At 47.6% G+C, this 12,455-nt stretch overlaps 1 protein-coding gene across 1 annotated transcript in view; it reads left to right on the top strand.

The window, feature by feature from the left end:
- Nucleotides 1-4,688: 4,688 nt before the first annotated feature.
- LOC147197715 (alpha-2-macroglobulin-like) overlaps nt 4,689-12,455 on the top strand; it is a 57,310-nt gene continuing 49,543 nt past the window's right edge. Inside the window, exons 1-5 of the mRNA XM_086125772.1 lie at nt 4,689-4,695; nt 5,021-5,142; nt 8,931-9,012; nt 9,130-9,305; nt 10,860-10,942. Coding sequence (XP_085981898.1) covers nt 4,689-4,695; nt 5,021-5,142; nt 8,931-9,012; nt 9,130-9,305; nt 10,860-10,942 — 470 coding nt within the window. The remainder of the gene's footprint in view (nt 4,696-5,020; nt 5,143-8,930; nt 9,013-9,129; nt 9,306-10,859; nt 10,943-12,455) is intronic.

The following is a 12,455-nucleotide window of genomic DNA, read 5'->3' as shown; positions in this document are numbered from 1 at the left end:
GAAAATATTCCCTCTTGTTGCGAAAGACATTTCAAGATACGAAAGGTAAAAATACAGTATGGCTAGCTAATTGCAGCTTCGAATTTCATGAACACTACATACTTGTAGCTGCTCTGCCATTGGCTATTACCGAGCATCATCCTGGCATCCCATTGACTAAGAGGGACCTCTAACACCTGTGCTTATGCGTGTAGATAGACAGATATGTGTTTATGCAGCATCCTCATCACTCGCCGCTTGGCCCATGAGGTGTCCGGATAGTTTTAAGTAAATGTGAATCCCCAGTGTAACGCCTGTTCAACGGTGCACTGCGTTTTAGTTCTCCTGCTTACACACTAGACCTGGGGTGGCCAACCCGCGGCTCGCGAGCCGCATGCGGCTCTTTGGCTGGTTCTTTCACATGACAAGCGTCGAGTGCAGCGCCACCGTCGAGGCGCTGCATTCAAACGGCGCTAAGTACAGCGGAATTTATGATGTCAGCCTAGCATCAATCCCGTTACTTGACTGACATAGTAGGCAACCAATCAGATGACTGCATCACCGCTCATGTGCAAACAATGGCGCTAAGCTAGTCAGCGAATTATCTCTGATTTTAAGGCATGCGTGCCCAGTACGTCGATCGCGATCGACCGGGAGCCAGTGGACTGGCGACCGCGAGGGGTGGCAGGAGGAAATGGAGGAGGGGAATTTATGTGTCTGTGTGTTTCGGTTTCGTTCCGGCTGTTGCTCATCGTGGCGTGCGTACATGTGCGCGCGTGTGCATGGTTGGGCACCGCGCGGAAGATTAGGTGTGGTCTCACCAGGCTACGGGGAGGCAGCTTCTCAGCACACCTTTTTGATTGACGTCAATCGCGCATGTGCGTTCGACATTTGATTAAGAAGTAAACAAATGTGTCACGTTCGCTCTCAAAATGGCACAGGGAAAAAAAAGCACAGCAAAACGAAAATATGAAGAAGAACACAGGACGTTTTTTAACAGAGTGGGAGAGTTTATATTTTTTTTGTTGAGCGCAATGGCAAGCCATTCTGCCTTATATGTCAGTCGTCATTAGCACAATTCAAAGCTTCAAATCTTCAGCGCCACTTCCGCTCATTCCATGCTATCATCGACCAGGAATTTCCAAGAGGGACTGAACTTCGCAAGCACATGTTGGACACTTTGAAAAGTCAGGCAGAAAAGCAGGTGCAGTTTTTCAAAAAAATTACAAAGCATTCAGAGGCCATGACGCTTGCATCATATTAAGTGGCTTACAACATTGCGCGGGCTAAAAAGCCATGCAATGAAGGGGACTTCATTAAAAAATGTCTCAGTGACGCTGTTGAAATCTTGGATCCTGAAGACGACAAACTAAAAAAAATGATATCAGATGTCCAACTGTCCCGCCACACTGTTGAACGCAGAATATCGGACATGAACATGGCTATTGAATCACAGTTGCATTCTGACCTTCAAGCATGTGAGTATTTTACAATATACAATACATGCTGATTTATATAGCGCTTTCACAACAGCGGCAGCTGTAACAAAGCGCTTAACAAAACAGTTAACATAAAGTAAAATAATAAACACAACACATAACATAAAACACGGACAGTCGTGCAGTCCTAACCACTTTTCCGTCACACGCTTTGTTGTTTGAAGCAGTTTGAGATGAAAGAGGAGAGAATCAAAGTGTCCTTTAACCAGAGACGTCGGCTACAAGCTAAGTTTCAAAGTCAACAAGAAGCTGTAGCATGATTGGTTCACTTCTCCTGTGCCATGGAAATCCATTTCAATTCCAAGCGGCGACTCTCGGGTCCAAATACGCATCGGCGCTCTGCGCCGACGCTCCTCTCTCCTCATCCTCAACTTCGCAGCCATCCATTCAGCCGCACCAACACCGACTGTCCAACAGCGCCGACATCTCCACTGAACAAAACGGGGTTGTGAAAAATGCTGCCCATTACAGGCGCAAAAAACACAAGCGCCCCAGGTCTGTCCAGCACCGACAGTCAATGGCGCCGACATTCCTCCCAATCAAAATCTGTGCTGGTACAGGCGTGCTGCAGAGAAGGCGCAACCACCAAGCACAGATACTTCCCCTTTGACGAATGTCGTGGCCAAAAAACACTGAAAACAGTCCATATCAGGTCCACACGATGAAACAACAAACAACATGTGACAAAACAAAAGACAAAAACAACAAAAAAGAACAAAAAAGCGAGGCTATTGAAGAGCACTTGCCGAAGGCTGCCTACTCGGGCGCCATCTTGGAAAAAAAAAGTCGCATTTAGTTTTTAATTTTAGTGTCGCATTGGATGAGAGTTCTGACATAAAAGACAAGCCTCAATTGGCAGTATTTGCACGGTCTGTGTCAAACGATTGTGTGATCAGAGAAGAACTCCTTGATATTGTGCCATTAAAAGACAGAACCCGTGGCATAGATGTGAAAGAAGCCATGATGGCCACATTTGCGAAAGCAAATTTGCCCATACCGAAACGAACTGCAATAGCCACGGATGGAGTGCTGGCCATGATCGGATCTGTGAATGGGCTTGTGGGGCTGTGCAAAGCTGACCAAACCGAATGCGCAACCGGCTAATTAACCCGTAGGAAAACAATAAACATCAACTACGACCGAAAAATAAACCCCATAGACCAGGGGTGGCCGACCAGTCAGAGACTAAGAGCCAATTTTTTATTGTGTTACTGCAAAGAGCCACACACACACACACACACACACTAGAGGTAAGATCTAAAGCCCGAGCCGACCTAAAATGTCAATAATTGCTTTGGGTCGGGTCGGGCGGGGCTTCTCTCTCGCTGACTTCTTTAAAATAAATATCACTATGACGCTGAGGCGTTTCGAGGCCGTGATTAGTTTTGGCCACGAGAGACCGTAGTTCGCAAAAAACAGAAGTCGCCTCATTACAACACGTACTGTACTAAACTCTTGCAATGACAATTCAAAGAACTTTTCGACAATTGTGTGAAAGCCCGGGAGCCACATGGATCCAGGCAAAGAGCCACATGCGGCTCGCGGTGGCCACCCCTGCCGTAGACAAACAAACCGAAATATTACAGTGATGTCACCAGCGGGCCGTGGCTAGGAGATTGCGTCCTCCAGCGAAACCCTAGGGGAGTGGTGTACTCACCCTCCTCCACGGGTTACAGTCTGTTTGCAGTGGCCGCTTCCACCTTGTGGGGGGAAGCAGGAATTTTGGAGCCAACCCGACTCGAGAGTGCGAGAGAGAAAAAATAATCCCACGCTGTCCTCACTGAGTACAGCGTTCTTTCCTCTCACGATGTCCTCAGTGACAGGGAATTGCGATCCGACGAGTTCAGCTCTGTCCTCAATCGTCGGATGGAATGATCAAGAAAGATTTTTTTAAAAATGGGTCAGACATGACCATTCGTCACAGTCGACTTGGTGCGGGGAAAACCAGTCAACAACACGAAGTCGTAACGGCAAGAGAGCACACACCCACACGCACGAGTGGCCGGTGGCTAACAAACATTTCCTCTCTCCTACCACGCCCACTGGGCCGCTCCTTAACCAGTCGCGGCCAATTATCACCACCTGGGCTATTTCCCGTGCCAGACCGGCGGAACTACCTAAGAGGCGCACACAAACAAATCAGTCCGGCGATCGCCCACTATGCTGATGTTTGCCTTGGACATTTTCGAAGGATATAACAAGCCAACAAAAGCAAACGTCCTTGGATCAGTTCTTTACAAAACGCTAGGCAAAACCCACTTCTGAGCGAGAACATGAACTAAAGAGGGCAAAAAAAACGACGAGGACGCAGTTCAAAGTTAAATGACCATCATTTTTATTCTTGACTCTATTCTTTGTTTTTTACAGTATGCACAACTGTCATTTATTGTGCAATATTTGTATTTGTTACATATTTTGATGCATCTTTATGCTTCGGAAAACATGTATGTCTGAATTTTAGGGGACTTGGAAGGAATTATGGCATTTACATGGAAAATGCGTCTATACTTACAAAGTTTTCTAGTTAAGAAATTTCTTCCTGAATCAATTAATTTCTTAAGTAAAGGTACCACTGTACTCACACAATTATCTGATAATCTTAAAACTGAATAGCAATATGAAAAAAAGGAAGGATAAAAAAAAAAGGATTGGATGTGATTTGTGAGAGGGAAGCTCAAGCTGTGGGCAGGCTCCAAACTACAGTATAAGTAAGAAAAAGTCTCTTATTGGAGCGAGCATGCACTTTGACGACGGTAGTCCAAATTACACAAAGATGGCTTAAATCGGCATTTATTTAGGTAAATCTAAAAATAATCACAATCATTTATAAACACATCACTAAATTCAAAACACATATCTTTGGGTTAATTAAAAAATAAAATCTGTTCTCCCATGTAAATGTTTCAACTTGAGTTGATCCATATGAAAAAAAACTGAAAAAACTATGCTCGTCGTCCATTCAATGTCGACAGTATATTAAGGTTCATACAAGGTAAGACAACAATAAGTGGAAAAAAAGTCAAATGTAAAACTTAGTCAATTGAAAGGGAATGACAATGTGAAACAAAAACGAGATGGATTATGGTACAAAGCTGAGGAGGTTTAATCGCCTCCATCAAGCAGCGACGAGGACGAACGAGGCTTTGCTGAGTGTCAAATCGTGTTGCTCCATCTCCTCTTCGAGGCGCGCTGACACTCACTTGTACTAACATGTCAGGTAGCATCACTGATGAAATACTTGGAAACCTCTCCCTCAGGGGCTGATCTGTACTTGGCCTCAGTGAGAACAATTTTGGGCTGTGAATAACAGGGAGGGGGCGGGAGATCATTTGGTATGGGGAGAGTGTGTATTAGAAGGAAACAAATGGGGATTAATGACTGTGAGGAAGACTGAAATCTGGGGAAGAAAGTGAAATTCAGAGAGGGTGGTGGGGTGTGCGGGTAACCTCGAAAAACAAAGGGGCTGTTGATGGTAAATTTGTTGAAGGTCTGAAGACGCATGCCTTTGCGACCTCTGAATAAGACTGTTTGTCTGCACTCAGGCAAGATCGATCTGAAGGTGAGTGCCGAGGCCATGAAGACCAGCGTGCGGTGCGGCAATGAGGTGGCTTCTGTCCCTGACGTGGGCCGCATTGACACCGTGGTCCGCAGCCTGCTGGTGGAGGTCAGTCCCTGTCAGATGCTCCAGATCCGACTGCGCTAACGGTTTTGCAACTAGAACTTGGGACAATCTTGCCGGACACGGTATTTGAAGCTCTCTGTTTTGCTCACATGAGAGTTTGATTGATGAATTCTTGATTAGTTGCTGTCATACCAAAAAACTTTCCCATGGGCTCACCACCCATGAGAGGGGCCAAAGGGGTCGGGTGCAATGTGAGCTGGGCGGCAGCCAAAGGCGGGGACCCTGGCGGTCCGATCCTCGGCTGCAGAAGCTAGCTCTTGGGACATGGAATGTCACCTCTCTGGCAGGGAAGGAGCCCGAGCTGGTGTGTGAGGCAGAGAATTTCCGACTGGATATAGTCGGACTTGCCTCCACACACAGCCTGGGTTCTGGTACCAGTTCTCTCGAGAGGGGTTGGACTCTCTTCCACTCTGGAGTTGCTCACGGTGAGAGGCGCAGAGCAGGTGTGGGCATACTCATTGCCCCCCGGCTCAGTGCCTGTACATTGGGGTTCACACCGGTAGACGAGAGGGTTGCCTCCCTCCGCCTTCGGGTGGGTAGACGGGTCCTGACTGTTGTTTGTGCATATGCACCAAACAGCAGCTCAGCATACCCACCCTTTTTGGAGTCCTTGGAGGGTGTGCTGGAGAGTACTCCTGCTGGGGACTCCCTTGTTCTGCTGGGGGACTTCAATGCTCACGTGGGCAATGACAGTGAGACCTGGAGGGGCGTGATTGGGAGGAACGGCCCCCCTGATCAGAACTCGAATGGTGTTTTGTTATTGGACTTCTGTGCTCGTCACGGATTGTCCATAACGAACACCTTGTTCAAACATAAGGGTGTCCATATGTGCACTTGGCACCAGGACACCCTAGGCCGCAGTTCGATGATCGACTTTGTAGTTGTATCATCGGATTTGCGGCCGCATGTTCTGGACACTCGGGTGAAGAGAGGGGCGGAGCTGTCAACTGATCACCACCTGGTGGTGAGTAGGCTCCGATGGTGGGGAAAGATGCCGGTCCGTCCTGGCAGACCCAAACGTATTGTGAGGGTTTGTTGGGAGCGTCTGGCGGAATCCCCTGTCAGAAGGAGTTTCAACTCCCACCTCCGACAGAGCTTTTCCCATGTTCCGGGGGAGGCGGGGGACATTGAGTCCGAGTGGACCATGTTCCGTGCCTCTATTGTTGAGGCGGCCAATCTGAGTTGTGGCCGTAAGGTGGTTGGTGCCTGTCGTGGCGGCAACCCCCGTACTCGCTGGTGGACACCAGCAGTAAGGGGTGCCATCAAGCTGAAGAAGGAGTCCTATCGAGCCTTTATGGCCTGTGGGACCCCGGAGGCAGCTGACGGGTATCGACTGGCCAAGCGGAACGCGGCTTCGGTGGTCGCCGAGGCAAAAACCAGAGCGTGGGAAGAGTTCGGTGAGGCCATGGAAGCCGACTTCCGGACAGCTTCGAGGAAATTCTGGTCCACCATCCGACGTCTCAGGAGGGGGAAGCAGTGCACCACTAACACTGTGTACAGTGGGGATGGGGCGCTGCTGACTTCGACTCGGGACGTTGTGAACCGGTGGGCAGAGTACTTCGAAGACCTCCTCAACTCCACCAACACGCCTTCCTTGGAGGAAGCAGAGCCTGGGGACTCTGAGGTGGGCTCTCCTATCTCTGTGGTTGAAGTCACCGATATGGTTAAAAAGCTCCTCGGTGGCAAGCCCCCAGGGGTGGATGAGGTCCGCCCGGAGTTCCTCAAGGCTCTGGATGTTGTGGGGCTGTCCTGGTTGACACGCCTCTGCAACATCACGTGGTCAACAGGGAGAGTGCCTCTGGATTGGCAGACCGGGGTGGTAGTCCCTCTTTTTAAAAAGGGGGACCGGAGGGTGTGTTCCAACTACAGAGGGATCACACCCCTCAGCCTCCCTGGTAAGGTCTATTCAGGGGTGCTGGAGAGGAGGGTCCGTCAGGAAGTCGAGCCTCAGATTGAGGAGGAGCAGTGTGGTTTTCGTCCCAGCTGTGGAACAGTGGACCAGCTCTACACCCTTAGCAGGGTCCTCGAGGGTATGTGGGAATTCGCCCAACCAGTCTACATGTGTTTTGTGGACTTGGAGAAGGCGTTTGACCGTGTCCCTCGGGGAGTTCTGTGGGGGGTGCTTCGTGGGTATGGGGTACCGAACCCCCTGATACGGGCTGTTCGGTCACTATACCACCGATGTCAGAGTTTGGTTCGCATTGCCGGCAGTAAGTCTGAATCGTTTCCAGTGGGGGTAGGACACCGCCAAGGCTGCCCTTTGTCGCCGATTCTGTTCATAACCTTTATGGACAGAATTTCTAGGCGCAGCCGAAGCGTTGAGGGGGTCCATTTTGGGGGCCTCAGTATTGCATCCCTGCTTTTTGCAGATGATGCGGTGCTGTTGGCTCCTTCAAACAGGGCTCTCCAACTCTCACTGGAGCGTTTCGCAGCCGAGTGTGAAGCGGTTGGGATGAAGATCAGCACCTCCAAATCTGAAACAATGGTCCTCAGTCGGAAAAGGGTGGAGTGCCCCCTCCGGGTCGGGGAGGAGATATTGCCCCAAGTGGAGGAGTTCAAGTATCTTGGGGTCTTGTTCACGAGTATGGGCAGGAGGGAGCGGGAGATCGACAGACGGATCGGTGCAGCGTCTGCTGTGATGCGGACGTTGTATCGGTCTGTCGTGGTGAAGAAGGAGCTGAGCCAAAGGGCAAAGCTCTCAATTTACCGGTCGATCTACGTTTCAACCCTCATCTATGGTCACGAGCTATGGGTCGTGACCGAAAGAACAAGATCCCGGTTACAAGCGGCCGAAATGAGTTTTCTCCGCAGGGTGTCCGGGCTCTCCCTTAGAGATAAGGTGAGAAGCTCGGTCATCCGGGAGGGGCTCAGAGTCGAGCCGCTTCTCCTCCACATCGAGAGGAGCCAGATGAGGTGGCTTGGGCATCTGATTCGGATGCCTCCTGAGCGCCTCCCTGGTGAGGTGTTCCGGGCATGTCCCACCGGGAGGAGACCCCGAGGAAGACCCAGGACACACTGGAGAGACTATGTCACCCAGCTGGCCTGGGAACGTCTCGGGATCCCCCGGGGAGAGCTGGAAGAAGTAGCTAGGGAGAGGGAAGTCTGAGCTTCCCTGCTAAAGCTGTTGCCCCCGCGACCCGGCCCCGGATAAGAGAGAAGATGATGTAGATGATGGATGGATGGATGGATGGATGGATGGATACCAAAAAACTGAGTTATTCTTGATTTTGATTTGCCTTCATTTGTGTGCAAGCTCATTTCTGAAGTTTTAACGCTGATGAACTTGTCACTTTGGTTGTAATTAATTAGGTATTCAATCATTTCTTCCAAAGAAAGAATGAGGAGAATCCTTCCAATGAAGACTCAATTCCCATTTGATTATATGAAGCGAAACCTTAATGCTCCTATTGACCCCCCCCCCCCCCCCCCCCCCGCCAGCTCCATTTCAACAATTAGGTTTCGGTGCTTGACGTCCACCGTCCTCCCACGCCAAAGCATCCACCTCCACAAGCCACATTGTCATGTAAATATTTGGGTTTTGAAAGGGTGATTGGATGCTTGTAAATGTCGTGAGTTTTTACTCGACTTTACATTTTTCTTTTATAATGCACAGAACAAAGAAAAAGAACACCCACATGAATGCAGTATTTTGAAAGTGGAAATCATAACCGGTCTGAGTTATCACGTTGGAAATAGATTCTTTCAGGTCCTATTACACAAAATCGAATACTATTTCGTTCACTCTTTTTGCAAACTGTTTGTTGCCAGAGGGACCCGTGAAAAAGAACATCTCTCTTCGGATGCCAGAAATATTTGTTGCTGCATCTGCCAGAGCCACTGTCTCTGTTCTTGGTAAAACAAACAAACAAAAAAACTGACAAAAAAAAATGTTGTTTACACTCATGGACTGTATTTCTAGAGAACTTCTCTTCATAGAACCGTCCCTCATGAATTTTTTCCCTGCTGAAGGTGACCTGATGGGCCGAACCATGAAGAACCTGGACCAACTCCTGGCGATGCCATATGGCTGCGGGGAGCAGAACATGTTGCTCTTTGCCCCCAACATCTTCATTCTCAACTACTTGAAAAGCACCAATCAACTGACTGCTGAGATTCTGGACAAGGCAACGCGCTTCCTCGAGAGTCATCATTCCCACCATGGAAGGAGGGGCTCACAAAACAAGACTATGAAAAATGGAAGCGGGATCAGGGACAGTCCAATTTTTATCATCAAAATCGTTGGGAAAGGAAGATTTTAACTTACCACATGTATTTAAGTTGCCTTTGTATTTAATCTTTGGAAGCCAAGTGAGACAAGCAGAACATTACACGTTTTACTGCAGTACAAGCGAAACATGGCCAGCTTTTCCTGGTAATCCGCCGTATGTTGCTGCGCCATGGTCGTTCTTACCTGGATGGATAGATGGCACCGTATTCTAAAACAAAAGCACCAAGTCCCGTACATTGGTTGAGCTTGAATTCTCTCACGGCTGCTTGATTCCCATGGTACCCCCCCATAACTGATAGCTTGCTTCACAAGCGTGTCTCTTCGTAGGTGCCATTTTCATGTTGTTGTTTTGCACATACCGGCCCCAGATACACTGACTGGGGGCGTGCCTTTAGCGTTCATTGTGACGCCCATCTTACCCCCCTTTCATGTCCACATGCTGTCCTCAGTTATGTCCACCTGTCCTCTAAATAAGCAGCATGTCGACACAACATCAGTGTCGAGCGGACCCCTCATCGAAGTTACACAGCAGCATTCAGAGATTTTTGGAACTCGGTGCATACACAAAACTCCCCGCATTATTAGGCGCCCCGCTCATTTTGGAGACAACTGAAGACTTTTAAGTGCGCCTTATGGGCGTGAAAATACGGTAACTGTACGCCTCAAAGTTTGCACGCATTGATTAAAAGGCTTTAAGTTTCATGTGACAAAACGGCAGGTGCACTTTGTGCCTTGTTTAACTTTTCTAATGGAATTTAGAGCCTTGGATGTTAGTGTTTAAAAAAAAAAAAGCACCATTGCAAAGCATTTTCATTCGCCACAATTTACCGATGGAAAAGATGGACTCAAACTATAACTTGCTTGAACACATTTATTTACGTTCACATTTATTTTAAAACCAATAGGGAACACACAAAGGCTAAGCATGGAAACCAACAAAGTCTGCGATGAGCCCGACAAAAATGAATTTTCATGTCACTGTCATTTTGCCGCGAGAAACGTTTCCACATTTCAACATGATTGTGGCATGTCACATTGTCCATTGATTCGTTGACTGTTACGCTGTCTCAGATCACACGTCATGTGAGGAAAACAACACATGTATTCAGCCTATTTGTGTTTTGCTGACAAAGTGGGCTGAGCAAATCACCTCAAATGTCCTACCTGTCATCCTCATGTCCAGGCGTTGCACAAATGTCCCCCTCGCTGCATGCATCGAGCAAAATGTCAGTAATCTTAATCTTAACAATTATGTTTCAGCACAGGGCTGTACATGGAGGGAGTACCAAACAAAAGATTTAAAAAAAACTACTTTCCAGCGGTTGAAATGGTCCTGCCAAATCACATCTTTGTACACTGCTTCACAATAGTTCTGAAGGAAAAGTCGGTCGCCAAGGAATAAATGGAACGACATAAAGATCTGCAAGTGGTTTATCGGGACGTGTGTATTTGTGCATGCGTGTGTGTTCCAGGATACCAAAGGGAGCTCACCTACAAGCATGACGATGGCTCCTACAGCGCCTTTGGGAAGAGCGACGCATCTGGCAACACCTGGTCAGTAGGAAAGCCGCAGCGTTCATCAATGATGATGCTTTGTATCAGCGATTTCAAATGATTGGCATTTCACAGTTTTGAGTACCTTGAAGGTAAAAAGCGCAATACAAAAATAACCCCTGCAATTGAAAGGCTATTTAACTTCAAAAATAGAAAAAAAAAATCCATCATGGATGTTTGGAAGGCGGTGGTTAAGTGTTTAGCATGTTGACCTCACAGTGCAGAGGTCGTGGGTTCGCCCTTCCAATGTGGAGTTTGCATGTTCTCACCGGGCCTGCGTGGGTTTTCTCCGGGTACTCCGGTTTCCTCCCACATTCCAAAAACATGCATGGCAGGCTGATTGAACACTCTGAATTGTCCCCAAGTGTGAGTGTGAGCACGGATGGTTGTTCGTTTCTGTGTGCTCTGCGATTGGCTGGCAACCGGTTCAGGTACCCGCCGACTGCCCGAAGACAGCTGGGATAGGCTCCAGCACCCCCGCGACCCGAAGCGGATCAGAAATTGGATGGATGAATGGATATTTGGGGAAAATTAACCCTTTCAGAGACAGCGGTTACTACAGTGGAGAGCTTATCATGTTATCAGGTTACAGCTTGCATGAAAGGGTTACAACAAAAACAACAAAAAACGAAGTTTTTATGAAATGTATAAATGCATGAATTTTGCTATTTAACAATAATCAGAACATTTTTTTCTCTTTGCGAGCAGTTATACCCTTGTGATGGAATCACTCAAAGAAAAAGAACTCCTGATGTACAGCTGTGGAAATAAGCCTTGAACTGACTTTATTGATTGTAAAACATGAAGTCATGCAACATTTCACCGCTGGGTTTTTGTGTGATGTGTGATGACATTGCAGTTCGACTTTTAGTGATTCCACCACGGAGGAAAGTTTGTGTACACCTCAGCAGGCAAATGCAGTTGCTGATTGCTTCTATGTTCGAGCGTGGGTTTTTTTTTCTCCCCCTGTCCCTCCCTTGTTTCTGACTTTTGGGTTGAGTGAACGCTGGCGCGTTTTGGCTGCCGCTGCTCAACCCGTATTGTTTTGTGTTTTTTGTTATTGTAAAGTGTCCTTGGGTGTCTTGAAAGGCGCTTATAAATAAAATCTATTATTATTATTATTATTATGTTGTTACATTGTGGCTATTTGCAAAATGTGATTCACTCATCTTGCGGCATTACACTTTTAATTTACTGTCACAAAAATATTTCGATTGTATTTGAGCCTGTCACTGATTTCACGTTAAAGCTTGATGATAATCTGAAATGACCCAAAAAAAGAAACCCCAGAATAAATGACGTAACACACACACACAGTGCAGTTGCATCAGATGTTCGAGAACATTTTTCAGTACTTTGTGTTTTGTTTTGCATCGACTTTATTCAGCTTAAAGTTCACACTTAATTTGATATGAGACTAAAAATGGCAGCCAAGGCAGGCGTGCGCATCTGTTTTTGGCAGCAGAAAAAAAAAATCCAGCCATTTACTTCGTCAAGCTGCTGACAGAAAATG

This window comes from Hippocampus guttulatus, chromosome 12 (assembly GCF_054856545.1).
Source record: "Hippocampus guttulatus isolate MCC_2025c chromosome 12, RoL_Hgut_1.0, whole genome shotgun sequence".
Taxonomy (NCBI): domain Eukaryota; kingdom Metazoa; phylum Chordata; class Actinopteri; order Syngnathiformes; family Syngnathidae; genus Hippocampus; species Hippocampus guttulatus.
Note: the sequence above shows the minus strand (reverse complement) of the source record. Positions and strands in the feature narration are given on the sequence as shown.